Source organism: Mobula birostris, chromosome 17, assembly GCF_030028105.1.
Source record: "Mobula birostris isolate sMobBir1 chromosome 17, sMobBir1.hap1, whole genome shotgun sequence".
Lineage (NCBI taxonomy): Eukaryota > Metazoa > Chordata > Chondrichthyes > Myliobatiformes > Myliobatidae > Mobula > Mobula birostris.
The window spans coordinates 72,415,919-72,442,089 of record NC_092386.1 but is presented as its reverse complement, the minus strand read 5'-3'; the positions used below and the strand labels follow the sequence as shown (position 1 = coordinate 72,442,089).

Below are 26,171 nucleotides of genomic sequence, written 5' to 3'. Positions count from 1 at the left end.
TGGGTGTGTGAGGATGGGAGGGGTATGTGTGTGTGAGGATGGGAGGAGTATGGGAGTCTGAGGATGGGAGCGGTATGGGAGTCTGAGGATGGGAGGGGTATGGGTGTACGATGATCAGAGGGGTATGGGTGTGTGAGGATGGGAGGGGTATGGGTGTGTGAGGATGGGAGGGGTATGGGTGTACGAGGATGGGAGGGGTATGGGTGTGTGAGAATGGGAGGGGTATGGGTCTGTAAGGATGGGAAGGGTGTGGGTGTGTGAGGATGGGAGGGGTATGGGTGTACGAGGATGGGAGGAGTATGGGTACGTGAGGATGGGAGGTGTATGAGAGTGTGAGGATGGGAGGGGTATGGGTGTGTGAGGATGGGAGGGGTATGGGTGTTCGAGGGTGGGAGGGGTATTGCTGTGTGAGGATGGGAGGGGTATGGGTGTGTGAGGGTGAGAGGGATATGCGAGTGTGAGGATGGGAGGGGTATGGCTGTGTGAGGATGGGAGGGGTATGGGAGTGGTATTGGAGGGGTATGGGAGGGGTATGGGAGTGGTATGGGAGTGGTATGGGAGGGGTATGGGAGTGGTATGGGAGGGGTATGGGAGGGGTATCGGAGTGGTATGGGAGTGGTATGGGAGGGGTATGGGAGTGGTATGGGAGGGGCATGGGAGGGGTATCGGAGTGGTATGGGAGGGGTATGGGAGTGGTATGGGAGTGGTATGGGAGGGGTATGGGAGTGGTATGGGAGTGGTATGGGAGGGGTATGGGAGTGGTATGGGAGGGGTATTGGAGTGGTATGGGAGGGGTATGGGAGGGGTATGGGAGTGGTATGGGAGTGGTATGGGTGGGGTATGGGAGTGGTATGGGAGGGGTATGGGAGTGGTATGAGAGGGGTATGGGAGGGGTATGGGAGGGGTATGGGAGTGGTATGAGAGGGGTATGGGAGGGGTATGGGAGTGGTATGGGAGTGGTATGGGAGGGCTATGGTCGAGCTTTAGGTAGATGGAACTCTGGATTAGTATGTTCACGTGGCCTGTGTCTGACCTATAGTGGTCTACGACTCTGTAAAACTGCACCAAACTTGACTATTCTGTTCAGTCATTGATGTGTTCTGCCCTGTACATTCTCACTATAGTCTTTAAATATAATACAGCATAATTTCTTCTCTATGCACCAATAAATGTGCTGTCGTTTTCCACCACCGTCTTTTTCCAGGCCCACATGGTGGAATTACTCTTGCCTGGACTCCCTGCCACCTGACCTGGTGTGCAGGCAGCACTCTGGACCCTCCTGTTCTCAGCCACTGCCAATGATCATCCCTATTAGAAAGGTCAGAAGTCGAGTGTTTGGTATGAGTGCACAATGTTCCATTCCTTTTCCATCTCCACAGATACTGAAGTTTTCTGTCGCCACATGTGCCACATATCTGTCCAATACTTAGGCAAGAGATGAAAACATAGAACATAGAATAGTACAGCACAGTACAGGCCCTTCGGCCCACAATGTTGTGCCGACCCTCAAACCCTGCCTCCCATATAACCCCCCATCTTAGATTCCTCCATATACCTGTCTAGTAGTCTCTTAAACTTCACTAGTGTATCTGCCTCCACCACTGACTCAGGCAGTGCATTCCACGCACCAACCACTCTCTGAGTAAAAAACCTTCCTCTAATATCCCCCTTGAACTTCCCACCCCTTACCTTAAAGCCATGTCCTCTTGTATTGAGCAGTGGTGCCCTGGGGAAGAGGCGCTGGCTACCCACTCTATCTACTCCTCTTATTATCTTGTACACCTCTATCATGTCTCCTCTCATCCTCCTTCTCTCCAAAGCGTAAAGCCCTAGCTCCCTTAATCTCTGATCATAATGCATACTTTCTAAACCAGGCAGCTTCCTCTGTACCCTTTCCAATGCTTCCACATCTTCCTACAGTGAGGTGACCAGAACTGGACACAGTACTCCAAGTGTGGCCTAACCAGAGTTTTATAGAGCTGCATCATTACATCGCGACTCTTAAACTCTATCCCTCGACTTATGAAAGCTAACACCCCATAAGCTTTCTTAACTACCCTATCCACCTGTGAGGCAACTTTCAGGGATCTGTGGACATGTACCCCGAGATCCCTCTGCTCCTCCACACTACCAAGTATCCTGCCATTTACTTTGTACTCTGCATTGGAGTTGTACCACCTCACACTTCTCCAGGTTGAACTCCATTTGCCACTTCTCAGCCCACTTCTGCATCCTATCAATGTCTCTCTGCAATCTTTGACAATCCTCTACACTTTCTACAACACCACCAACCTTTGTGTCGGCTGCAAACTTGCCAACCCACCCTTCTACCCCCACATCCAGCCCGTTAATAAAAATCACGATAAGTAGAGGTCCCAGAACAGATCCTTGTTGGACACCACTAGCCACAATCCTCCAATCTGAATGTACTCCCTCCACCACCACCCTCTGCCTTCTGCAGACAAGCCAATTCTGAATCCACCTGGCCAAACTTCCCTGGATCCCATGCCTTCTAACTTTCTGAATAAGCCTACCGTGTGGAACCTTGTCAAATGCCTTACTAAAATCCATATAGATCACATCCACTGCACTACCCTTATCTATATGCCTGGTCACCTCCTCAAAGAACTCTATCAGGCTTATTAGACACGATCTGCCCTTCACAAAGCCATGCTGACTGTCCCTGATCAGACCATGATTCTCTAAATGCCCATAGATCCCTTCTCTAAGAATCTTTTCCAACAGCTTTCCCACCACAGACGTAAGGGTCACTGGTCTATATTTACCTGGACTATCCCTACTACCTTTTTTGAACAAGATAACAACATTTGCCTCCCTCCAGTCCTCCGGTACCATTCCTGTGGACAACGAGGACATAAAGATCCTAGCCAGAGGCTCAGCAATCTCTTCTCTCGCCTCATGGAGCAGCCTGGGGAATATTCCGTCAGGCCCCGGGGACTTATCCGTCCTAATGTATTTTAACAACTCCAACACCTCCTCTCCCTTAATATCAACATGCTCCAGAACATCAACCTCACTCATATTGTCCTCACCATTATCAAGTTCCCTCTCATTGGTGAATATCGAAGAGAAGTATTCATTGAGGACCTCGCTCATTTCCATAGCCTCCAGGCACATGTTCCCACCTTTATCTCTAATCGGTCCTACCTTCACTCCTGTCATCCTTTTTTTCTTCACAAAATTGAAGAATGCCTTGGGGTTTTCCTTTACCCTACTCGCCAAGGCCTCCTCATGCCCCCTTCTCGCTCTTCTCAGCCCCTTCTTAAGCTCCTTTCTTGCTTCCCTATATTACTCAATAGACCCATCTGATCCTTGCTTCCTAAACCTCATGTATGCTGCCTTCTTCCTCCTGACTAGATTTTCCACCTCACTTGTCACCCATGGTTCCTTCACCCTACCATTCTTTATCTTCCTCACCAGGACTAATTTATCCCTTACATCCTGCAAGAGATCTCTAAACATTGACCACATGTCCATAGTACATTTCCCTGCAAAAACATCCCAATTCACACCCGCAAGTTCTAGCCTTATAGCCTCATAATTTGCCTTTCCCCAATTAAAAATTTTCCTGTCCTCTTTGATTCTTTCCTTTTCCATGATAATTATAAAGGTCAGGGAGCGGTGGTCACTGTCCCCCAGATGCTCACCCACTGTGAGATTTGTGACCTGACCCGGATCATTACCTAGTACTAGATCTAGTATGGCATTCCCCCTGGTCGGCCTGTCCACATACTGTGACAGGGATCCATCCTGGACACACTTAACAAATTCTGCCCCATCTAAACCCTTGGAATTAATCAGGTACCAATCAATATTAGGGAAGTTAAAATCACCCATGATAACAACCCTGTTATTTTTGCACCTTCCCAAAATCTGCCTCCCAATCTGCTCCTCTGTATCTCTGCTGCTACCAGGGGGCCTATAGAATACCCCCAACAGAGTAACTGCTCCCTTCCTGTTCCTGACTTCTACCCATATTGACTCAAAAGAGGATCCTGCTACATTACCCACCCTTTCTGTAGCTGTAATAGTATCCCTGACCAGTAATGCCACCCCTCCTCCCCTTTTCCCCCATCTCTATCCCTTTTAAAGCACTGAAATCCAGGAATATTGAGAATCCACTCCTGCCCTGGTGCCAGCCAAGTCTCTGTAATGGTCACTACATCATAATTCCATGTATGTATCCAAGCTCTCAGTTCATCACCTTTGTTCCTGATGCTTCTTGCATTGAGGTACACACATTTCAGCCCTTCTACCTCACTGCCTTTACACCGTTTATTCTGCTTCTCTTTCCTCAAAGCCTCTCTGTATGTTAGATCTGGCTTTACTCCATGCACTTCTTTCACTGCTCTATCGCTCTGGGTCCCATTCCCCTCACAAATTAATTTAAACCCTCCCAAACCGTGCTAGCAAGCCTACCTGCAAGGATATTGCTCCCCCTTGAGTTCAGGTGCAATCCATCCAATCTGTACAGGTCCCACCTTCCCCAGAAGAGATCCCAATGATCCAAAAATCTAAAACCCTGCTCCCTGCACCAACTCCTCAGCCACGCATTCAACTGCCATCTCCTCCAATTCTTACTATCACTGTCATGTAGCACTGGCAGCAATCCTGAGAACATCACCCTTGAGGTCCTGTTCTTCAGCCTTCTGCCTAATTCCCAAAACTCACACTTCAGGACCTCATCCCTCTTCCTGCCCATGTCATTGGTCCCAACATGTATCACGACGTCTGGTTGCTTTCCCTCTCGTACCAGGATGTCGTTCACCCGGTCAGAGACATCCCGGACCCTGGCACCTGGGAGGCAACAAACCATGCGGGTGTCCTTCTCACGTCCACAAAATCTCCTGTCTGCTCCCCAACTATAGAGTCTCCAATGACGACAGCTCTCCTCTTCTCCGTCCCACCCTTCTGCACCACAGAGTCAGACTCAGTGCCAGAGGCCCTGCCACCGTGGCTCACACCTGGTCGGTCGTCCCCGCCAACAGTATCCTGGACGGTAAACTTATTATTCAGGGGAATGGCTACAGGGGTGCTCTGCACTACCTGTCTGCTCACCTTCGCTTTCCCCCCTCTGACTGTCACCCAACGACCTGCTTCCGACAGCCTAGGTGTGACTACCTACCTGTAGCTCTCATCTATGACTGCCTCATTCTCCCTTATGAGTCGAAGGTCATCCAGCTGCTGCTCCAGATTCCTTTCAGGGTCTTCCAGATCATGAGTGGGCCAGTGAAGGAGTGGAGCTTTGAGGCTTTCACTCAAGAGGCTTCGACGAGAAGAGGCGGAGGACAAGCTAGCTCGCAGTTAGTTTTTACAATATGTCCTGAGACGGTGATGTGCCTCTCATGTGAGATGTGGCAGTCTTGGGGGAACGCCCCTCTCCTGCAGAGTCACATCTGCCAGAAGTGCATACGGCTGGGCGATCTGGAAGACCATGTAAGGAATCTGGAGCAGCAGCTGGATGACCTTCAACTCATAAGGGAGAATGAGACAGTCATAGATGAGAGCTAAAACCAATAAATAACCTCTGTGATATGAATTGTCCCCCCCCCCCGGATAATAACAGTGCCAGCAACAGAGAGCATGACTACCTTCCCATAACAACAGCATTACTTCCATTAAAGAACATCTGCTGTCAGCTTTAACTAAAAATTTTATATGTTGTTACTACTATAGAAGTTCAGAGGGGTGGACTGTTTGAGCACATGAATCCCAAATACTTCTACAAAACTCATGTCAGTTGTGATCTATTACTTGTCTGACTGACTGTAGCTTGACAAAATTCATGCGCGATTGGTAGCCCTGCACCTACCCTAGTCACTTCCTCACCAACACCCAATCACACAACACACATCTAGGAGCAGTGTTGATAATATCAAACTCAAAAAAAACTTGGTCACTAGCATCTGTCAAGCCTGCAATTTCTACCCATTGAAGGTAACTACAAATTCTCTTCTAAGTTAAATGCTGTTTATAACATGGAATTCCCTTCACATTGTACTTTCAACCCTTATACTGCTGTCTTTCAAAAAGGGTATCATCTCCTCTGGTATGATTAGGATGGGTAATTAATAGTGGCCTTATTAAGGTAGCCTCGGTGAATGTAGACAAAAAAGTCAGTGAAACTTTGAAACTACAGGCCACTAATTTGAAGTTGAGAATGCACCATTGAACTAAATTTGATATTAGAAATCCATGGTCTGTTTGTGCATTTCATTATTCTTGTGGCCCACCCTGAACAATAAAAGCCTGCACATGGGTTAAGGGTAAGGGGGGAAAAGTTTAAAGGGAACATTAGGGGGGGCTTCTTCACACAGAGAGTGGTGGGAGTATGGAATGAGCTGCCAGACGAGGTGGTAAATGCGGGTTCTTTTTTAACATTTAAGAATAAATTGGACAGATACATGGATGGGAGGTGTATGGAGGGATATGGTCCGTGTGCAGGTCAGTAGGACTAGGCAGAAAATGGTTCAGCACAGCCAAGAAGGGCCAAAGGGCCTGTATCTGTGCTGTAGTTTTTCTATGGTTTTCTATAGTTTTTCTATTACAATTGCACCCTTAGAAAAACATCTGCTTTAATCATTCAAATTATATGGAGCAGAAAAATTTACATTATAGCTCAGTTTACATTAATTTCTCTTCCAGGGGTCCCTGCTTCAGTACCAAGGAGAAATCAGTAACAACCAGCTCCCCTTGGCACACCGTAGAGCAAAATACAACCAAACCACAAAGGTAGAACACAGATTAGTGTCTTGCTTATTGCTCTGTGATCAATTTTACAAATGGTTAATATTAATTTGTTTTAAGTGAAAATCATAAACCATCAATGCTGGAAATCTGTGTAAGAAAATGCTCATTGGAAACACTTAACAGTTAATTTTTGGGTGAAGACTCTTTCACCAGAACCAGAGAAATGAGAAAAAAAAACAGGCTAAGTACCAGCAGGGTGGGGTGGGTTGGCGGCAGAGGGAATGATGGGTTGAACAATCTGTGATAGGGTCAGGTCAGGTCAGGGTTGCCATGATGATAGACAGTTTACAAAACCATCTGGTTGATAGGTTATTGAGGGAAGTTAGAGACAGAGAACACAAGAATTGAAATCTGTGAATTGATGCTGGCAATGCCCTGAAGAATCAGGCTGTATCTGTGGAGAAAGAAAGAGTGAATTTATTTTGGAAGTTGATAAGGTTCATCAGAAATTGATTAGAAACAGTGAGGAGCCAATCATGACAAAAATCACAGTCCGTGGACAAGAACTAGAGACTGTCAAATGTTTCAAGTATCTTGACACCATCATCAACCAAGAAGGATCAAAGCCTGAAGTCCTTGCAAGGACAGCCCAAACAACGGCAACACTGGCTAAACTAAAACCAGTCTGGAGGGACAATAACATCACTCTCAGATCCAAGTTGAAACTCCTGCACACACTTGTGCTCTCCCTCTTCTTGCATGCATGCAAATCACAGACTTTGAGAGCAGAACTGCAAGATAAATCGAGAGGGTAGAAATGAAGTGCTTCTAAGGGCTCTTCAGCATCTCCTATACAGACCATATCTCAAACAACAAAGTACAAAGAGCCATCACCCAACACAAAGTTCTATGAAGACCTAGTGTCCCCAGAAAAGAAGAGAAAACTGAGATGGTACGGCCACATAACAAGATCAAGCGAACTCTCAAAGACCATTCTCAGGGAATGGTGCAGGGGAAAGAGAAAGGGGCAGACTGAGGAAGAAATGGGCAGAAAACGTTGCAGAGTGGATCGGAGAGAGCTCTGCCGCAACCCAGGCACTCATCCGCAACCATGAGAGACGGAAGCAATGGCGCAGTGCTCACCTGTACAGCAACCCACAAGCCAGGCAGATCGCAGGATCCAAAACCATAACCAACATTGAATGTGGAAGGCTCTCATGTGCCTGGAGGGAAAATGAGCTGCTATTCCTCAGCTTAGACTGCATCTCATTGAACTGTACAGGAGACCATCAAGAGGTGAGTCAGGATAGGAATGGGAAGGAAATTAAAGAGACAGGCTAGGAGCTCCCATACTGGCAGGGATAGGCTGCCAGTAACTAGTGGTGTTCCTCAGGGACCACTACTTTTCACACTGTTTGTCAATGATTTAGATGATGGAATTGATGGTTTTGTGGCAAAGTTTGCAGATCATACAAAGATAGGTAGAGGGGTAGGTAGTGCTGAGGAAACAACGCAATTGCAGCAGGACTTAGACAAATTGAAAAAATGGGAAAAAAGTGGCAGATGGAATATAGTGTTGGGAAATGTATGATAATGCATTTTGGTATGAGAAACAATAGTGCAGACTCCCTGGTGCCAGGGTCCGGGATGTTTCTGATCGTGTCCAAGATTTCCTGAAGTGGGAGGGAGAAGAGCCAGAAGTCGTGGTACATATAGGTACCAATGACATAGGTAGGAAAAGGGGAGAGGTCCTGAAAGAAGAATATAGAGAGTTAGGTAGGGAGTTGAGAAGAAGGACTGCCAAGGTTGTAATCTCGGGATTACTGCCTGTGCTACGCGACAGTGAGAGTAGGAATGCAATGAGGTGGAGGATAAATGTGCGGCTGAGGGATTGGAGCAGGGGGCAGGGATTCAAGTTTTTGGATCATTGGGACCTCTTTTGACGCAGGTGTGACCTGTACAAAAAGGACGGGTTACACTTGAATCCTAGGGGGACCAATATCCTGGCGGGGAGATTTGTGAGGGCTACTGAGGTGACTTTAAACTAGAATGGTTGGGGGGTGGGAATCAAATTGAAGAGACTAGGAGAGAGGAGGTTAGTTCACAAATAGAGAAAGCTAGTAGACAATCTGTGAGGGAGGATAGGCAGGGGACAGAGATCGGGAGCACTCAGACCAAAGATGTAGGGGAGAAGGCAGAAAATGATAACAAAGTTGTTTGCTCCATTAAGGATAAACAGAGAGTGGGAGGTGGAGAGTTCCTTAAATGCATCTATTTTATTACTAGGAACATTGTAAGAAAGGTGGATGAGCTTAGAGCATGGATTGATACCTGAAAATATGATGTTGTAGCTATTAGTGAAACATGGTTGCAGGAGGGGTGTGATTGGTAACTAAATATTCCAGGATTTCATTGCTTCAGGTGTGATAGAATAGGAGGGGCAAGAGGGGGAGGTGTTGCATTGTTTGTCAGAGAAAATATAACAGCAGTGCTCTGGCAGGGTAGATTAGTGGACTCGTCTAGGGAGGCTATTTGGGTGGAATTGAGGAATAGGAAAGGTGTAGTGATGCATAATAGGGGTGTATTATAGACCACCTAATGGGGACTGAGAATTGGAGGAGCAAATTTGTAAGGAGATAGCAGATATTTGTAGTAAACGCAAGATTGTGATTATGGGAGATTTTAATTTTTTGATGGATGGTTTGGACTTTGTCAAATGTGTGCAAGATAGTTTTTTGCAGCAATACATAGAGGTACTGACTAGAGAAGGGGCAGTGTTGGATCTCCTGTTAGGGAATGAGATAGGGCAGGTGATGGAGATATGTGTTGGGGAGCACTTCGGGTCCAGTGATCACAATACCATCAGTTTCAATATAATTATGGAGAAGGATAGGACTAGACCCAAGGTTGAGATTTTTGATTGAAGAAAGGCTAACTTTGAGGAGATGCGAAAGGAATTAGAAGGAGTGAATTGGGACAATTTGTTTTATGGGAAAGATGTAATAGAGAAATGGAGGTTATTTAAAGGTGAAATGTTGAGGGTACAGGATCTTTACGTTCCTGTTAGGTTGAAAGGAAAGGTTAAAAGTTTGAGAGAGCCATGGTTTTCAAGGGATATTGGAAATTCGGTTCGGAAAAAGAGAGGTATCTACAATAAATATAGGCAGCTTGGAGTTAATGAGGTGCTCGAGGAATATAAAGAATGTAAAAAGAATCTTAAGAAAGAAATTAGAAAAGCTAAAAGAGGATACGAGGCTGCTTTGGCAAGTAAGGTGAAAATAAATCCAAAGGGTTTCTACAGTTATGTTAGTGGCAAAAGGTTAGTGAGGGATAAGATTGGTCCCTTAGAGAATCAGAGTGGACGGCTATGCGGGGGGAGCCAAAAGAGATGGGGGAGATTTTGAACAATTTCTTTTCTTCGGTATTCACTAAGGAGAAGGATATTGAATTGTGTAAGGTAAGGGAAACAAGAAGGGTAGTTATGGAAAGTATGACGATTAAAGAAGAGGAAGTACTGGCGCTTTTAAGGAATATAAAAGTGGATAAGTCTCCGGGTCTGGACAAGGTATTCCCTAGGACCTTGAGGGAAGTTAGTGTGGAAATAGCAGGGGCTCTGACAGAAATATTTCAAATGTCATTAGAAACGGGGATGGTGCTGGAGGATTGGCGTATTGTTCATGTGGTTCCACTGTTTAAAAAGGGTTCTAAGAGTAAACCTGGCAATTATCGGCCTGTGAGTTTGACGTCAGTGGTGGGTAAATTGATGGAAAGTATTCTTAGAGATGGTATATATAATTATCTGGATAGACAGGGTCTGATTAGGAACAGTCAACATGGATTTGTGCGTGGAAGGTCGTATTTGACAAATCTTATTGAATTTTTGATGAGGTTACTGGGAACGTTGACGAGGGTAAAGCGGTGGATGTTGTCTATATAGACTTCAGTAAGGCCTTTGACAAGGTTCCACACGGAAGGTTAGTTAGGAAGGTTCAATTGTTAGGCATTAATATCGAAGTAGTAAAATGGATTCAGCAGTGGCTGGATGGGAGATGCCAGAGAGTAGTGGTGGATAACTGTGTGTCAGATTGGAGGAGGGTGTGTAGCGATGTGACTCAGGGTTCTGTACTGGGTCCAATGTTGTTTGTCATATATATTAATGATCTGGATGATGGGGTGGTAAATTGGATTAGTAAGTATGCAGATGATACTAAGATAGGTGGTGTTGTGGATAATGAAGTAGGTTTTCAAAGCCTGCGGAGAGATTTATGCCAGTTAGAAGAGTGGGCTGAAAGATGGCAGATGGAGTTTAATGCTGAAAAATGTGAGGTGCTACATTTTGGTAGGACATAAGTGGTCATCAGTCACTTATTTACAATGCCTACATTAACTTCTTTTGAATCTCCCGATTTTCCCATCGGCACCCCCTGCCTCCAGGTTCTACCAATTACCTGCACACTAGTGGCAATTGACAGTGGTCAACTCACATACTTATCCCCAAATCTCTGGAATGTGGGAGGAAACCGGAGCACTGGAGGGAATCAGAGAAGACACAAGGATATTCTACAAACTCTGGTAACATGAGGGGGAACTTCTTTACTAAGAGAGTGGTAGCTGTGTGGAACGAGCTTCCAGCAGAAATGGTTGAGGCAGGTTCGATGTTGTCCTTTAAAGTTAAATTGGATGGCTATATGGACAGGAAAGGAACGGAGGGTTATGGGCTGAGTGCAGGTCGGTGGGAGTAGGTGAGAGTAAGAGTTCAGCATGGATTAGAAGGGCCGAGATGGCCTGTTTCCGTGCTGTAATTGTTATATGGTTATAATATTATCTAAGTGGAGAGAAGTTCAAACATCAGAGGTGCAGAGGGTCTTAGGAGTCCATATGCAAGACTCCCAGAAGGTTAATTTACAGGCTGAGTCTGTGGTAAAGCAGGCAAATGCATTGTCGCCATTTATATTCAAGGGGAATAGAACATAAAAGCAAAGAGATAATTCTGAGCCTTCATAAGACACTAGACAGGCCACACTTGGAGTATTGTCAACAGTTTTGTGCCTGTGTCTCAGAAAAGATGTGTTGTCATTGGAAAGAGTCTAGAGGAGGTTCACAAGGATGATTGTAGGGGGATCTCATTAAAATCTACCGATTGTTGAAAGGGCTAGATCAGATAGATGTGGAGAGAACGTTTCCTAAGGTGGGGGTGTCCAGAACTACAGGGCACAGCCTCAAAATTGAGGGGCGACCTTTTAGAACACAGGTAAGGAGGATTTTTTTTAGCCAGAGAGTGGTGAATCTGTGGAATGTTCTGCCACAGACTGCGGTGGAGGCCAAGTCCATGCACATATTTAAGATGGAAGTTGATGGTTTTCTGATTGGTCAGGGCATCAAAGGATATGGTGAGAAGGCAGGTGTATGGGGTTGAGAGGGATCCAGCATCAGCCATGATAGAATGGTGGAGCAGACTCAATGGGCTGAACGGCCTAATTCAGCTCCTATGGTCTAACTGCTTTTGTGATCACCAATATCTGGTTAATTTCCCCAGTGCAGTGGAGGCCACATCGTGAACATTGAATAGAGTAGACTAGAGCAAAGGAAGTGCCAATTATTATGTAAAGATACAACATAGAAACAGACTAGCACACTGATCCGACTTCGGTCACCCACTTCCATGCATTCTTTATTAAAATCAGCTTTTTCTCCCCCACGTTCATTTCAATTCCCTCAGGTTTCTACCTTCTGTCTGCTCATGGGGGCAATTTACAGAGGTAAGTTATCATGCACATCTTTGGGATTTTATTTTTTTATTGATGTGTTTAGAAACACAGTGTTGAATAGGCCCTTCTGACCCAACGAGCCACACTGCCCAGCAACCCATCCAGTTAACCCATACTGTCACAGGACAGTTTACAATGACCAATTAGCCTACTAACCAGTGCATCTTTGCAATGTGGGAGGAAATCGGAGCACCTGGAGGAAATCCACGTGCTCACGGGGAGGGACGTACAAACTCCTGAAAGACAGCATCAGAACTGAACTCCAAACTCTGACACACAGAGTTGGGCTAGCCACTACTCTACGCTACCATGGTGTGGGATGTGCAAGGAAACTTGAGCATCCAGAGGAAACCCGCACATTCACTGGAAAACTTGCAAACTCCATGCAGATGGCACCTGAGGACAGGATTCCTGGTCTCCTGCAGTAGCTCCCATGAAGCTGTGCCGTACCTGAATAGCCACGCTTTATCCCTGAACTGTGAGAAGGGACGAGGTAAGAAAGCAGATGTCGCATGTCCTGCTTTGCATAGGAAAATGCCCGGGAAAGAGGAGTGCTGGTGGAGATCGAAGAGCAAGTAGGGAAAACAAATCTCACTGAATGTTGGAAGGCGAGTTGCAGGAAAGTTTGGACCATAAGATCATAAGACACAAGAGCAGAAATAGGCCATTCAGTGATTGAATCAGCCTCGCCATTGGGTCTTGGCTGATCTAAAATCCTTACTAATCCCATTCTCCTGCCTTCACTCATAACCTTAGATGCTTTTATTAGTCATGAACCTATCTGTTGGGTATTTAATACTTAAAGCATGACCAGTGCCTTATACCATCCATTATAAAGTAGCCAGTGAGCTAGATCACATTGAGGCTGAAGGAATTCTTTTCAGGGTCAAGTGGAACCCATGGGCCAGTGGTCCCAATAGCCAAGAAGAATGGATCTGTCAGGATCTGCGGTGATTTTAAGGTCATCATCAACCCAGTACTGAATACCCTCTGCTCAGGATAGAGGATACCTTTGCAAACCTTTCTGGAGAGAAACACTTCAGCTACAGCCTACCTAAAGATGGAGGTGGGAGAAGAGTCCAAAGTGTTTCTCACCCTAAACCCTCACAAAGGGATTTATCACTATAATAGATTTATTTTTGGAGTAGCATCTATACTGAAACACTGGCAGAAAGCTATGGCTCAGGTGCTGCAAGGCTGCCCAGGCCTCCATGTTACCTGGTGCATCGTTGTCACCAGAATGGATGACAAAGAACATCTCCAAAACCTTCAGAGATTGTTAAAATGATTAGAAGATTTTGGGCTCAGGGCACAATGCAACAAGTGTGAATTCTTTAAACCAGGCATCACTTACTATGGTAGCACCATTGACGCACAAGTATATACAAGTGTGCTGAGAAAATTCAAGCACTGGTGGATGCCCCAACACCAAAGGACGTGACATAGTTGTGGTCCTTTTTAGAATTTATCAGCCATTAAAACAAATTCCTTCCAAATCTGGTTACTGTGCTCTACCCTTTAAGATCATTACTACAGGTTGGGAAGAAATGGCAATGGAGAAAGCATTGTTAGTTGGTTTTCAAAAGGGGAGAGGAAATGGTGACATCAGACACTGTACTCACACATTATGATCCACGTCATCCAGTGAACCTTGCCTGTGACACCTCACCTTATGGTATAGGTGTAGTCATGTCACATGTTTTGAGTGATGCAAGTGAATTACATCATGTTCCCTTAATGCTCAGAGAAAAATTATGCGCAGATTGACAGAGAGTCATTAAATCTGGTTTGGGGTTTAAAACATTTCAACCTGTACTTGTATGGAAGTCAGATGGAATATGCAGGACAAACAGCCAAGACAAATTGAAGACTCCTCAAACAAGGAGTTTAAGATCCAAGTTCATAGCTCCTTGAAAGTGGCTCCACAGGTCGATAAGGTGGTAAGAAGGCTTATAGAATGCTTGCTTTTATTAGTTGAGGCACTGAGTTCAGAAGTCAGGAGGTTACGTTGTAACTTTATAAAACTCTGGTTAGGCCACATCTGGAGTATTGTATACAGTTCTGGTCACCCCACTTCAGGAAGGATGTTGAGGCTTTGGAGAGGGTGCAGAACAGGATGCTGCCTCGTTTAGACGGCATGTGCTATCCCAAGAAGCTGGATAAATTTGGGTTGTTTTCTCTGGAGCGTTGGAGGCTGAGGAAAGATCTGATAGATGTTTACTAGATTCTGAGAGTATAGATAGAGTAGACAGGGAGTTGAAATGTCTAAGACCAGAGAACATGTATTAGAGGTGAGAGGATTTATGTTCAATGAGGATGTGAGGGGTAAGTTTTTTACTCAAAGAGTGGTGGATACCTGGAATGTGCTGCCTAGTACAGTGATAGAGGCAAATATGTTAGAAGCTTTTAAGAGATGTTTGGATAGGCAGATGGATGTAAGTAAGATGGAAGGATACGGTTGTGGTGTAGGTTGGAGGAAGTAGTATTTGGGTGCTTTTAATTTGCTTTTTAGCTGATTCAGCACAACATTGTGGGCGGAATGGCCTGTTCTTGTGCTGTACTCTTCTATGTTCTATGTTTATTTCTCCAGCAGTTTGAACGGGGCACGACTGTGCAAGCGCGTGGAGGTCGGCCGGTGAGAATAACGGGAAGAGTTTAAAAGCGAGCAGATTTGAAAAGGTGACAGTTATTTCTCCAGCAGTTTGATTGGGGCACGACTGCATAAGCACGTGTAGGTCGGCCAGTGAGAACAGCGGGAAGAGTTTAAAAGGAGACAGCTTTACAGAGCGGGTGCAGGAGGAGCAGGCGACAGAGTAGAGGGAGACAGAGTAGGAAGGCTTTGGCTAAATGGGGCTTTGGCGATAAAGGGTTTAGAATATAGACAGAAAGAATGTATGTGAGGCAGGTTTTCTGTGCTTAGTGTCAGATGTGGGAAGTCCTGGAGACTCCCAGCCTCCCAGACAGCCACATCTGCACCAGGTGCATTGAGCTGCAGCTCCTTAGAGACCATGTTAGGGAACTAGAGATGCACCTCGATGAACTTCATCTGGTCAGGGAGAGTGAGGAGGTGATAGAGAGGAGCTATAGGCAAGTAGTCACACCAGGGCCACGGGAGACGGACAAGTGGGTGACAGTCAGGAGAGGGAAGGGCAAAAAGCAGGTGCTGGAGAGTACCCCAGTGGCTGTCCCCCTTAACAATAAGTACTCCTGTTTGAGTACTATTGGAGGAGATGGCCTACCTGAGGGAAGCAAAAGTGGTCGCAAGCACAAAATACTCTGCAGATGCTGGGGTCAAAGCAACACTCACAACACGCTGGAGGAACTCAGCAGGTCGGGCAGCATCCGTGGAAAAGATCGGTCGAGGTTTCGGGCCGAAACCCTTCGTCAGGACTGTAGAGGGAAGGGGCAGAGGCCCTATAAAGAAGGTGGGGGGAAGGTGGGAAGGAGAAGGCTGGTAGGTTCCAGGTGAAAAACCAGTAAGGGGAAAGATAAAGGGGTGGAGGAAGGGAGGCAGGGAGGTGATAGGCAGGAAAGGTGAAGAAAGAATAGGGGAAAACACAATGGGTAGTAGAAGGAGGCGGAACCAAGAGGGAGGTGGTAGGCAGCTGGGGGAGGGGGCAGAGTGAAATAGAAATAGGGGAAGGGAGGGAGAGGGAATTACCGGAAGTTGGAGAATTCTATGTTCATACCAAGGAGCTGGAGACTACCTAGACGGTATATGAGATGTTGCTCCTCCAACCTGAGTTTAGCCTCATCATGGCAGTAGAGGAGGCCATGGATGGACATATCTGAATGGGAGTGGGAAGCAGAGGTCATTGTTGAGGAGGTCCAGGAAGCAGACTATAGGGAGTTAGGAAGGAAGTTGAGAAGTAGGACCTCGAATCTAGTTATCTTGGGATTACTGCCTGTGCCACGTGACAGTGAGTATAGGAATAGAATGAAGGATAAATGTGTGGCTGATGGATTGGAGCAGCAGGCAGGGATTCAGATGTCTGGATCTTTGGGACCTTTTTGGGGCAGATGTGACTTGTACAAAAAGGACGGGTTGCACCTGAATCTGAAGGGAACCAATATCCTGGCGGGAAGGTTTGCAAAGGCTATCAGGGAGAGTTTAAACCAGAAACCCTGGGGATGGGAACCAAACTGAGGTGATGGAGGAAAGGGAGGTTGGCTTACAAATAGAGAAAGCTCGGAGACAGTGAGAAAGGGCGGATAGGCAGGTGATAGAGAAGGGACGCACTCAGACCGATGGTTTGAGATGTGTCTATTTTAATGTGAGGAGTATTATGAATAAAGCGGATGAGCTTCGAGCATGGATCAGCACTTGGAGGAATGATGTTGTGGCCATTACAGAGACTTGGATGGTGCAAGGGCAGGATTGGCTACTTCAAGTGCCAGGTTTTAGCTGTTTCAGAAAGGACAGGGAGGGAGGCAAAAGAGGTGGGACGTGGCACTGTTGGTCAGCGATAGTGTCACGGCTGCAGAAAAGGAGGAAGTCATGGAGGGGTTGTCTCTGTGGGTGGAAGTGAGGAATAAGAAGGGGTCAATAACTCTACTGGGTGCTTATTATAGACCACCCAATAGTAACAGGGACATCAAGGAGCAGATAGGGAGACGGATTCTGGAAAGGAGAAATAATAGTAATAAGAGATTGTTGTGGTGGGGGATTTTAATTTCCCAAATATAGGTTGGCATTTCCTTAGAGTGAGGGGTTTATAAGGGGTTGAGCTTGTTAGGTGTGTTCAGGAAGATTTCTTGACACAATATGTGGAAAAGCCTACAAGAGGAGAGGCTGTACTTGATCTGGTATTGGGAAATGAACCTGGTCAGGTGTCAGGTCTCTCAGTGGGAGAGCGTTTTGGAGATTGTGATCACAATTCTATCTCCTTTACCATAGCATTGGAGAGGGATAGGAACAGACAAGTTAGGAAAACATTTAATTGGACTAAAGGGAAATATGAGGCTATCAGGCAGGAACTTGGAAGCATAAATTGGAAACAGATGTTCTCAGGGAAAAGTACGGAGAAATATGGCAAATGTTCAGGGGATATTTGCGTGGGGTTCTGTGTAGATACGTTCCAATGAGATGGAAAGGATGGTAGGGTACAGGAACCGTGGTGTACAAAGGCTGTTGTAAATCTAGTCAACAAGAAAAGAAGAGCTCACGAAAAGTTTAAAAAACTAGGTAATGATAGGGATATGGAAGATTATAAGGCTAGCAGGAAGGAGCTTAAAAATGAAATTAGGAGAACCAGAAGGGGCCATGAGAAGGCCTTGGCGGACAGGATTAAGGAAAACCCCAAGGCATTCTACAAGTATGTGAAGAGCAAGAGGATAATACGTAAGAGAATAGGATGAATCAAGTGTGACAGTGGGAAAGTGTGTATGGAACCGGAGGAGAGAGCAGAGGTACTTAATGGATACTTTGCTTCAGTATTCACTACAGAAAAGGATCTTGGTGATTGTAGGGATAACTTGCAGCGGACTGAAAAGCTTGAGCATGTAGATATTAAGGAAGAGTATGTGCTGGAAAGCACCAAGTTGGATAAGTCACCGGGACCATTCGAGATGTACCCCAGGCTACTGTGGGAAGTGGGGAAGGAGATTGCTGAGCCTCTGGAGATGATCTTTGCATCAGCATTGAGGATGGGAGAGGTTCCGGAGGATTGGAGGGTTGTGGATGTTGTTCCCATATTCAAGAAGGTGAGTAGGGATAGCCCAGGAAATTATAGACCAGTGAGGCTTACTTCAGTGGTTGGTAAGTTGATGGAGAAGATCCAAAGAGGCAGGATTTATTAACATTTGGAGAGGTATAATATGATTAGGAATTATCAGTATGGCTTTATCAAAGGCAGGTTGTGCCTTACAAGCCTGATTGAATTTTTTAAGGATGTGACTAAACACATTGATGAAGGTAGAGCCATAGATGTAGTGTATATGGATTTCTAGCAGGGCATTTGATAAGGTACCCCATGCAAGGCTTATTGAGAAAGTAAGGAGGCATAGGATCCAAGGGGACATTGCTTTGTGGATCCAGAACTGGCTTGCCCATAGAAGGCAAAGAGTGGTTGTAGATGGGTCATATTCTGCATGGAGGTCAGTGACCAGTGGTGTGCCTCAGGGATCTGTTCTGGGACCCCTACTCTTTGGGAATTTTATAAATGACCTGAATGAGGAAGTGGAGGGATGGGTTAGTAAATTTGCTGATGACACAAAGGTTGGGGGTGTTGTGGATAGTGTGGAGGGCTGTCAGAGGTTACAGCGGGACATTGATAGGATGCAAAACTGGGCTGAGAAGTGACAGATGGAGTTCAACCCAGATAAGTGTGAGGTGGTTCATTTTGGTAGGTCAAATATGATGGCAGAATGATGGCAGAATTGCAGCATTAATGGCAAGACTCTTGGCAGTGTGGAGGATCTTGGGGTCCTGGTCCATAGGACACTCAAAGCTGCTACGCAGGTTGACTCTGTGGTTAGGAAGGCATACAGTGCATTGGACTTCATCAATCGTGGGATTGAGTTTAAGATCCGAGAGGTAATGTTGCAGATACGTAGGACCCTGGTTAGACCCCACTTGGAGTACTGTGCTCAGTCCTGTCACCTCACTACAGGAAGGATGTGGAAACCATAGAAAGGGTGCAGAGGGGATTTACAAGGATGTTGCTTGGATTGGGGAGCATGCCTTATGAGAATAGGTTGAGTGAACTTGGCTTTTCTCCTTGGAGCGACAGAGGATGACAGGTGACCTGATAGAGGTGTACAAGATGGTGAGTGGCATTGATCATGTGGATAGTCAGAGGCTTTTTCCCAGGCTGGCTGAAATGGCTAGCACGAGAGGGCATATTTTTAAGGTGCCGGGGAGTAGGTACAGAGGAGATGTCAGGGGTAAGTTTTTTTACACAGAGAGTGGTGAGTGTGTGGACTGGGCTGCCGGCGGCGGTGGTGGAGGTGGAAATGATAGCATCTTTGAAGAGACTCCTGGATGGCTACACGGAGCTTAGAAAAATAGAGGGCTATGGGTAAGCCTAGGTAGTTCTAAGGTATGGATATGTTCAGCACAGCTTTGTGGGCCGAAGGGCCTGTATTGTGCTGTAGGTTTTCTGTGTTTCTATCTTTCACTCCTAGACAAACAGTCCTGGTGAGGGTCTACAGAGGTAATCAAAAATGGTACTCAGAAAGATTAAGGACAGAACTGGACCACTCTCTTTCACATTGGAGATTGCATCTAATATTGTCTGGAGATGATACTTCAATCAGTTGAGGAGGGCAGAGCCATTTGTTAGAGAAGAAAGTTAGCCAGAGCTTCTTGCAGTGCTAGAGTCAACTCTACAACCACCAGGAGGAGGCCCCAGAACCTGAGATTGTTATACAGCCACAAGACTCAACTGCGAAGTAGAGGGATTTCAACATCCACCCCGCCCCACCCTTCAGAAAGACATTATTCCACAAGAGTAAGAAAGCCTCCACAGCGATTAAATTTTTATGCAGAATGGGGCAGTTTAAAATTTACCATGCTGTGGATGCCTGTATAGTAGTTGCATTATATTCATACTATGTATATAGTTGAGATGCATTCTACATGGAGTTGGAATTTATATCTCAGCAAGTAGGAGTGCATGCATTTAATATTTCAGTAATATTGGACATATATTGTTTCATTAAGCATTCTTGTTCCTCTAATTAATTCACTACAGGTTATATGTAAAAATACATGAATTGCATACATCATGACACTGCTACATCATACATGCACATCTTGTTAAAAGCAAAACAAAGAACATAAATGAGTTATTCTCAGCTCTGTTTTTTCCTTCAATTTGTTTTTATGAATTGGAGTGAGAAAACATGACCCTATAAACCTCTGTTTAAATATACCCAGTAATGTGGCTTCCACAGCCATCTGTGACAATGAATTCCACAGATTCACCATCACCTGACTTAAGAAATTCTTCCTCATCTCTGTTCTAAAGGGACAAACTTGTATTCTGAGGTTATGTCCTCTGGTCGTAGACTCCCCCACTACAGAAAATATTCTTTCCACTTCCACTCTGTCAAGACCTTTCAATATTTGGTAGGTTTCAATGAGATCTCCACCCCCCCCCCCCCCCATTCTTCTGAACTCCAGAAAGTTAACCTTCAAGCAATCCAGCATTGGTACTCCAAGTCGCTTTGCATGTCTGATTTCTCAATTTGCTCCTTGTTTAGAAATAGTCAATGCTTTGTTTCCTTCTACCAAAGTGCATGCCCGTACACTTCCCTTTACTGTGTTCTATCTGCTTTTTTTTTTGCCCTATCTCCTAGCTTAATCAACTCATTCTGTAGATTCCTTGCTTCCACAACACTATCTGCCCTTTGAATCATCCACAAATATCACCATGTTTCTGGTGATAGAATCTCACTGAAGTGGCACGAACTGCAAAGGCTGATACATTGAATTCAGTGGTCTATGGGCTGGATGGGTTGTGTGGGCACATGGCCAAGTGGTTAAGGCATTCAACTAGCGACCTGAAGGTCATGAGTTCGAGCCCCAGCCGATGCAGCGTGTTGTGTCCTTGAGCAAGGCACCTAATCACACAGTGCTCTGCAACGACACCGGTGCCAAGCTGTATGGGTCCTAATGCCCTTCCCTTGGACAACATCGGTGTCATGGAGAGGGGAGACTTGCAGTATGGGTAACTGCTGGTCTTCCATACAACCTAGCCCAGGCCTGCGCCCTGGAGAGTGAAGACTTTCTAGGCGCAGATCCATGGTCTCGCAAGACTAATGGATGCCTTTACTTTACTATGGGTTGGATAAGGGTGAGAGCAGAGGAATAGGAAATACAGTGCTTATGAAAAGTATTCATCTCCCCTTGGAAGTTTTCATGTTCTATTGTTTTACAACATTGAATCACAGTGGATTTAATTTGGCTTTTTTGACACTGATCAACAGAAAAAGGCTCTTGTGTGTCTAAATGAAAACAGATCTCTTCAAAGTGATCTAAATTAATTACAACTATAAAGCACAAAATAATTGATTGTGTAAGTATTCACTCTCTTTTAATATGACACCCCAAATCATAACTGGTGTAGCCAATTGATTTTAGAAGTCTTAAAATTTGTTAAATGGAGATCTGTTTTTGGAGATCTGTGTGAGCCAGTATCCTGGCAAAAGCTACACCATGAAGACAAAAGCACACTCCAAGCAACTCCACGAAAAGATTATTGAAAAGCACAAGTCAGGAGATAGATTTACAAGTCACTGAATACCTCTTGGAGTACAGTTAAGTCAATCATGGAGAAATGGAAAGAATATGGCACAGCTGTAAATCTGCCTAGAGCAGGCCATCCTCAGAAACTGAGTGACCGTGCAAGAAGAGGACTAGCAAGGGAGGCTGCCTTCGATACTGACAACAACTCTGAAGGAGTTACAAGCCTCAGTGAATGAGATGGGAGAGACTGCATACAACATCTGTTGCCCGGGTGCTTCACCAGTCACAGCTTTATGGGAAAGTGGCAAAGAGAAAGCCAGCATTGAAAAAAAACTCACTGAAATCTCAGCTAGAATTTGCTAGAAGTCATGTGGGAGACTCTGAAGTCAGCTGGAAGAATGTTCTATGGTCTGATGAAACCAAAATTGAGCTTTACGGCCATCAGACTAAATGCTATGTTTGGCACAAGTCAAACATTGCACATGTCAAACATTGCACATCATCAAAAACACACCATCCCTACCGTGAAGCATGGTGGTGGCTGCATCATGCTGTGGGGATGCTTCACTGCAGCAGACCCTGGAAGGCTTGTGAAGGTAGAGGGTAAAACGAATGCAACAGAATACAGGGAAATCCTGGAGGAAAACCTGATGCAGTCTGCAAGAGAACTGCAACTTGGGAGAAGATTTGTTCTCCAGCAAGATAATGACCCCAAACATAAACCCTACACTGGAATGGCTTAAAAACAACAAAGTTAATGCCCTGCAGTGGTCTAGTCAGAGTCCAGACCTCAACCCAATTGAGAATTTGTGGCTGGACTTGGAAAAAGGCATGTAATTGACAGAGCCTGAGCAGCTTTGTAAAGAAGAATGGGAAAGATTGCAGTGTCCAGATGTGCAAAGCTGATAGAGACCTATCCACACAGACTCAAGGCTGTAATTGCTGACAAAGGTGCATCTACTAAATACTGACTTGAGAGGGGTGAATAATTATCATTTTGTGTTTAATAATTGTTGAAGCACCCTGATTTCCTTGGCTGTGTAAGTCTAGGGAAGACGACCTCCAGCCCCGCCAAACTCGTGAGATTGTTTGATCCCACCCCAAACCTCGGTTTGTGTGGATGCTGTGTCATTTGCTACCCTGTTACAAATTAATGCCACGAAATAACATACGATTAAAGGAATTATATTTATGAATCTTAACTAACCGAAAGAAAAGGGCCCATTCTACGAATTTTGTAATTAAACAGTCAATGTGCACAAGTTGGAGCTCATCTTGAACTTCTCAGTCACTCACGCACTGGGCCCTCGGTCAACGTGAACGCCCACACCACCTTCCGATCGTCGCTCGCAATCCATCTCGAACAAATGGGCCTCCCACCGGATCGTACGCTACGATGGTTCTTTCTTCACCTCCTCTCGATCAAAAACCTCAAGGCCGACTTTAGTGTCCCTCACCAGAGAAAGCACCTCTTAACCCAACCACACTAACTGGATGGCATACATTTCTCCTCGTCTTGTCCTCAACAGTAACCTAAACATGCACGAAAACAGAACAAACTGCGCTCACAGAGCTGCCAAACTGAAATACATACAGCATGACAGTAAAAATATGAACCAGGCTTTACACTGTAATACACTTGTAACAATTTGTAAAAAGGGTCTTCTATTAATCGGTGTCAAAAAAGCCAAATTAAATCCATTGTGATTCAATGTTGCAAAACAATAAAACTTTTTATAGGCACTGTAGTTAAGATTCAGTTGAGGGCTTTATCAAATATGTTAAGAGATTAAGGATACAGGAAGACATCTCAGAATCTCCTGATTAGGAAGTCATGTCATCAGGGGTGTGGATTGGAAGTATCACACACAAAATGCTGGAAGAACTCAGCAGGCCTGGGCGCATCTATGGGAAAAGGTAAACAGTTGACATTTCCAGCTGAGACTCTTCGTCAGGATAAAATGAGGTTGGTGCAAGAAGATGGGGGGAGGGGAGGAAGAAGTACAAGGTGGTGGTAGGTGTTAGGTGAAAGTGGGAGAGGGAGAGGGGGAGGGGTGAAGTAAAGAGCTGAGAAGTTGATTGGTGGAAAAGATGAAGGGATGGAGAAGGGGGAATTTGATAGGAGAGGACAGAAGGCCACAGAAGAAATGCTAGATTCGGAGGCTGATGGGGTGGTGGGTGAGGACAAGAGGAACTGTATCCTTGGTGGGGTAGCGGGTAGATGGGGTGAGGGCAGACATGTGCAAAATGGAAGAGATGCGAGTGAGGGCAGCGTTGATGATGGAGGAAGGAAAGCCCCTTTCTTTGAAGAAGGAGGACATCTCATTAGGGAATGAAAAGCTTCATTCTGAGAGCAGATGCAGCAGAGATGGAGGAATTGAGAGAAGGGGATGGCGTTTTTACAAGTGACAGGTTGAGAAGAGATATAATCCAGGTAACTGTGAGAATCAGTGGGTTTATAGAAGATATCAGTAGATAGACTGTCTCCAGAGTTAGAGACAGAGAGATCGAGAAAGAGGAGGGGGAAGGGGTGTCAGAAATGGAGCAGGTAAATTTGAGGGTAAGGTGGAAGTTGGAGGTAAAGTTGGTGAAATGATGAGCAACACATGGGTGAAGGAAGCAGCAGCAATGACCCTCCCGAACCATGCTCGCAAACCTACCTGCAAGGATGCCGTTATCGATGTAGGCTGGGAAAAGTTGGGGAGTGATACAGGTGCAGGCTTGGAACATGGACTGTTGCATGGAATTGGAAGAATGGGATGGAACCCTCTTTGAAGGTGAGGTGGGAAGAAATATACACACACAGAGCATCTTCTGCCCTACCCTTCAGCGACCTTCCTAAAATCCATGCAAGCATCCTCTGTCCCTACCTTCAGAGACCTTGTCATGTGCCTTTCTAAAATCCATGCAAGCATCCTCTGCCCTACCTTGAGGGTGTGCTATTCCTAAAATCCATGCAAGCATCCTCTGCCCTACCTTCAGTGTGTGCTATTCCTAAAATCCATGCAAGCATCCTCTGCCCTACCTTCAGAGACCTTGTCATGTGTCTTTCTAAAATCCATGCAAGCATCCTCTGTCCCTACCCTTAGCAATCACCTTTGCTACCTCCTCAAAAATCTTAATCCAGTTTGTAAGACACAACCTGTCCCACACATTGCCATGCTAACATTCTCTAATTGGGCTATGCTTTTCCAAATGGTTTTAAATCTTATCCTGTGAATCCACTCCAATAGATTCCCTACCACTGATGTGTGGCTCACTGGTTTTAGATTCCCTGGATTATCCAGATATGTCTTCTTGAACAAAGGAACAACACTGGCTCCCCTACAGCAATTTTACGTAACTCTCTTTATTTCTTTGTGTATTGGAAATGGCTAGTCCTGCACTTCATGTTTGCATGAGTATTAATATTTTATACTTCTTTTTCCCTTAGCTGGTACTGCATTCCACAGAGATACTCTTCAATCAAAATTATGTATATTACAGAGTATGGAAATATTTTTATTGAGAATTTGAAAGAGATGAGTATTGAGAGTTGTGCTTGCAAATAAAATTTCATTATGGAAAACATACGATTTTTTAAATTCTCCCTACTTGAGCTGAATTCTATGTTCTCACTTTCCAGAAGAGAATTACAGCACAATAAGAAATAATAAGAATAATCTGTTAAGAAGTGCTGAGCATTAGATTGAAAAACCAATAGAAAAACAACACATTAAACTGTATCAGCCAAAAGGAGTTGGAGATATTTTTACTGATTAGTTCATAAAGTTATGGTTTTACACAAGTTTTTACTGTATTATAATTTGTGTTACATTTCTTCTTTCACAACATCTAACAACTCTCTCTTCCTATAATATAGACTTTCAAAACAATAATTCTTCATCAACCTAATTCCAGATATGGTGCTTTGCATTATGATGCTGCTGATTAACAATTATAACTTCATCCTCTTTAGGTAGTTCATCCTGCTTTCTGAAGAAGGATAGTAAGACATTACCGTACATCTGCTGTACAAGTTGTACTTAATCAACCACCAAGTATTGTAGAAGTTTGGTGAGCTTTATGATCTAAGTCTTTAAGGTCACATTCTTTCCTAATAACATAATGACCATGATGTAAAATGAAATTTACTGAACTCATGAAGCACCTGCCAGTAATTTATTACAAACAGCACATTCTGTAATCTGGCGCAAACACAAGAAAATCTGCAGATGCTGGAAATCTGAGCAACAGACACAAAATGCTGGAGGAACTCAGCAGGCCAGGCAGCCTCTATGGAAAAGAGTAAACAGGTAATGCTTCAGGCTGAGACCCTTCTTCAGGACTGAGAAAACAGATGAGAAGTCAGAGCAAGAAGGTTTGGGGGGGGGAGCAAGAAGTACAATGTGGTAGGTGATAGGTGAAACTGGGAAAGGGGTAATGTTGAAGTAAAGAGCTGGGAAGTTGATTGGTGAAAGAGATAAAGGGCTGGAGAAGGGAGAGCCTGATAAGACAGGGCA

The 26,171-nt window shown here is 45.0% G+C and overlaps 1 protein-coding gene across 1 annotated transcript in view; it reads left to right on the top strand.

The window, feature by feature from the left end:
* The window catches only part of LOC140211457 (uncharacterized), a 52,734-nt gene extending 37,596 nt beyond the window's left edge, over positions 1-15,138 (top strand). The window contains exons 3-6 of the mRNA XM_072281157.1: positions 1,205-1,319; positions 6,667-6,753; positions 11,146-11,283; positions 15,070-15,138. Of these exons, the coding sequence (XP_072137258.1) occupies positions 1,205-1,319; positions 6,667-6,753; positions 11,146-11,283; positions 15,070-15,138 (409 nt within the window). The remainder of the gene's footprint in view (positions 1-1,204; positions 1,320-6,666; positions 6,754-11,145; positions 11,284-15,069) is intronic.
* Positions 15,139-26,171: the final 11,033 nt, after the last annotated feature.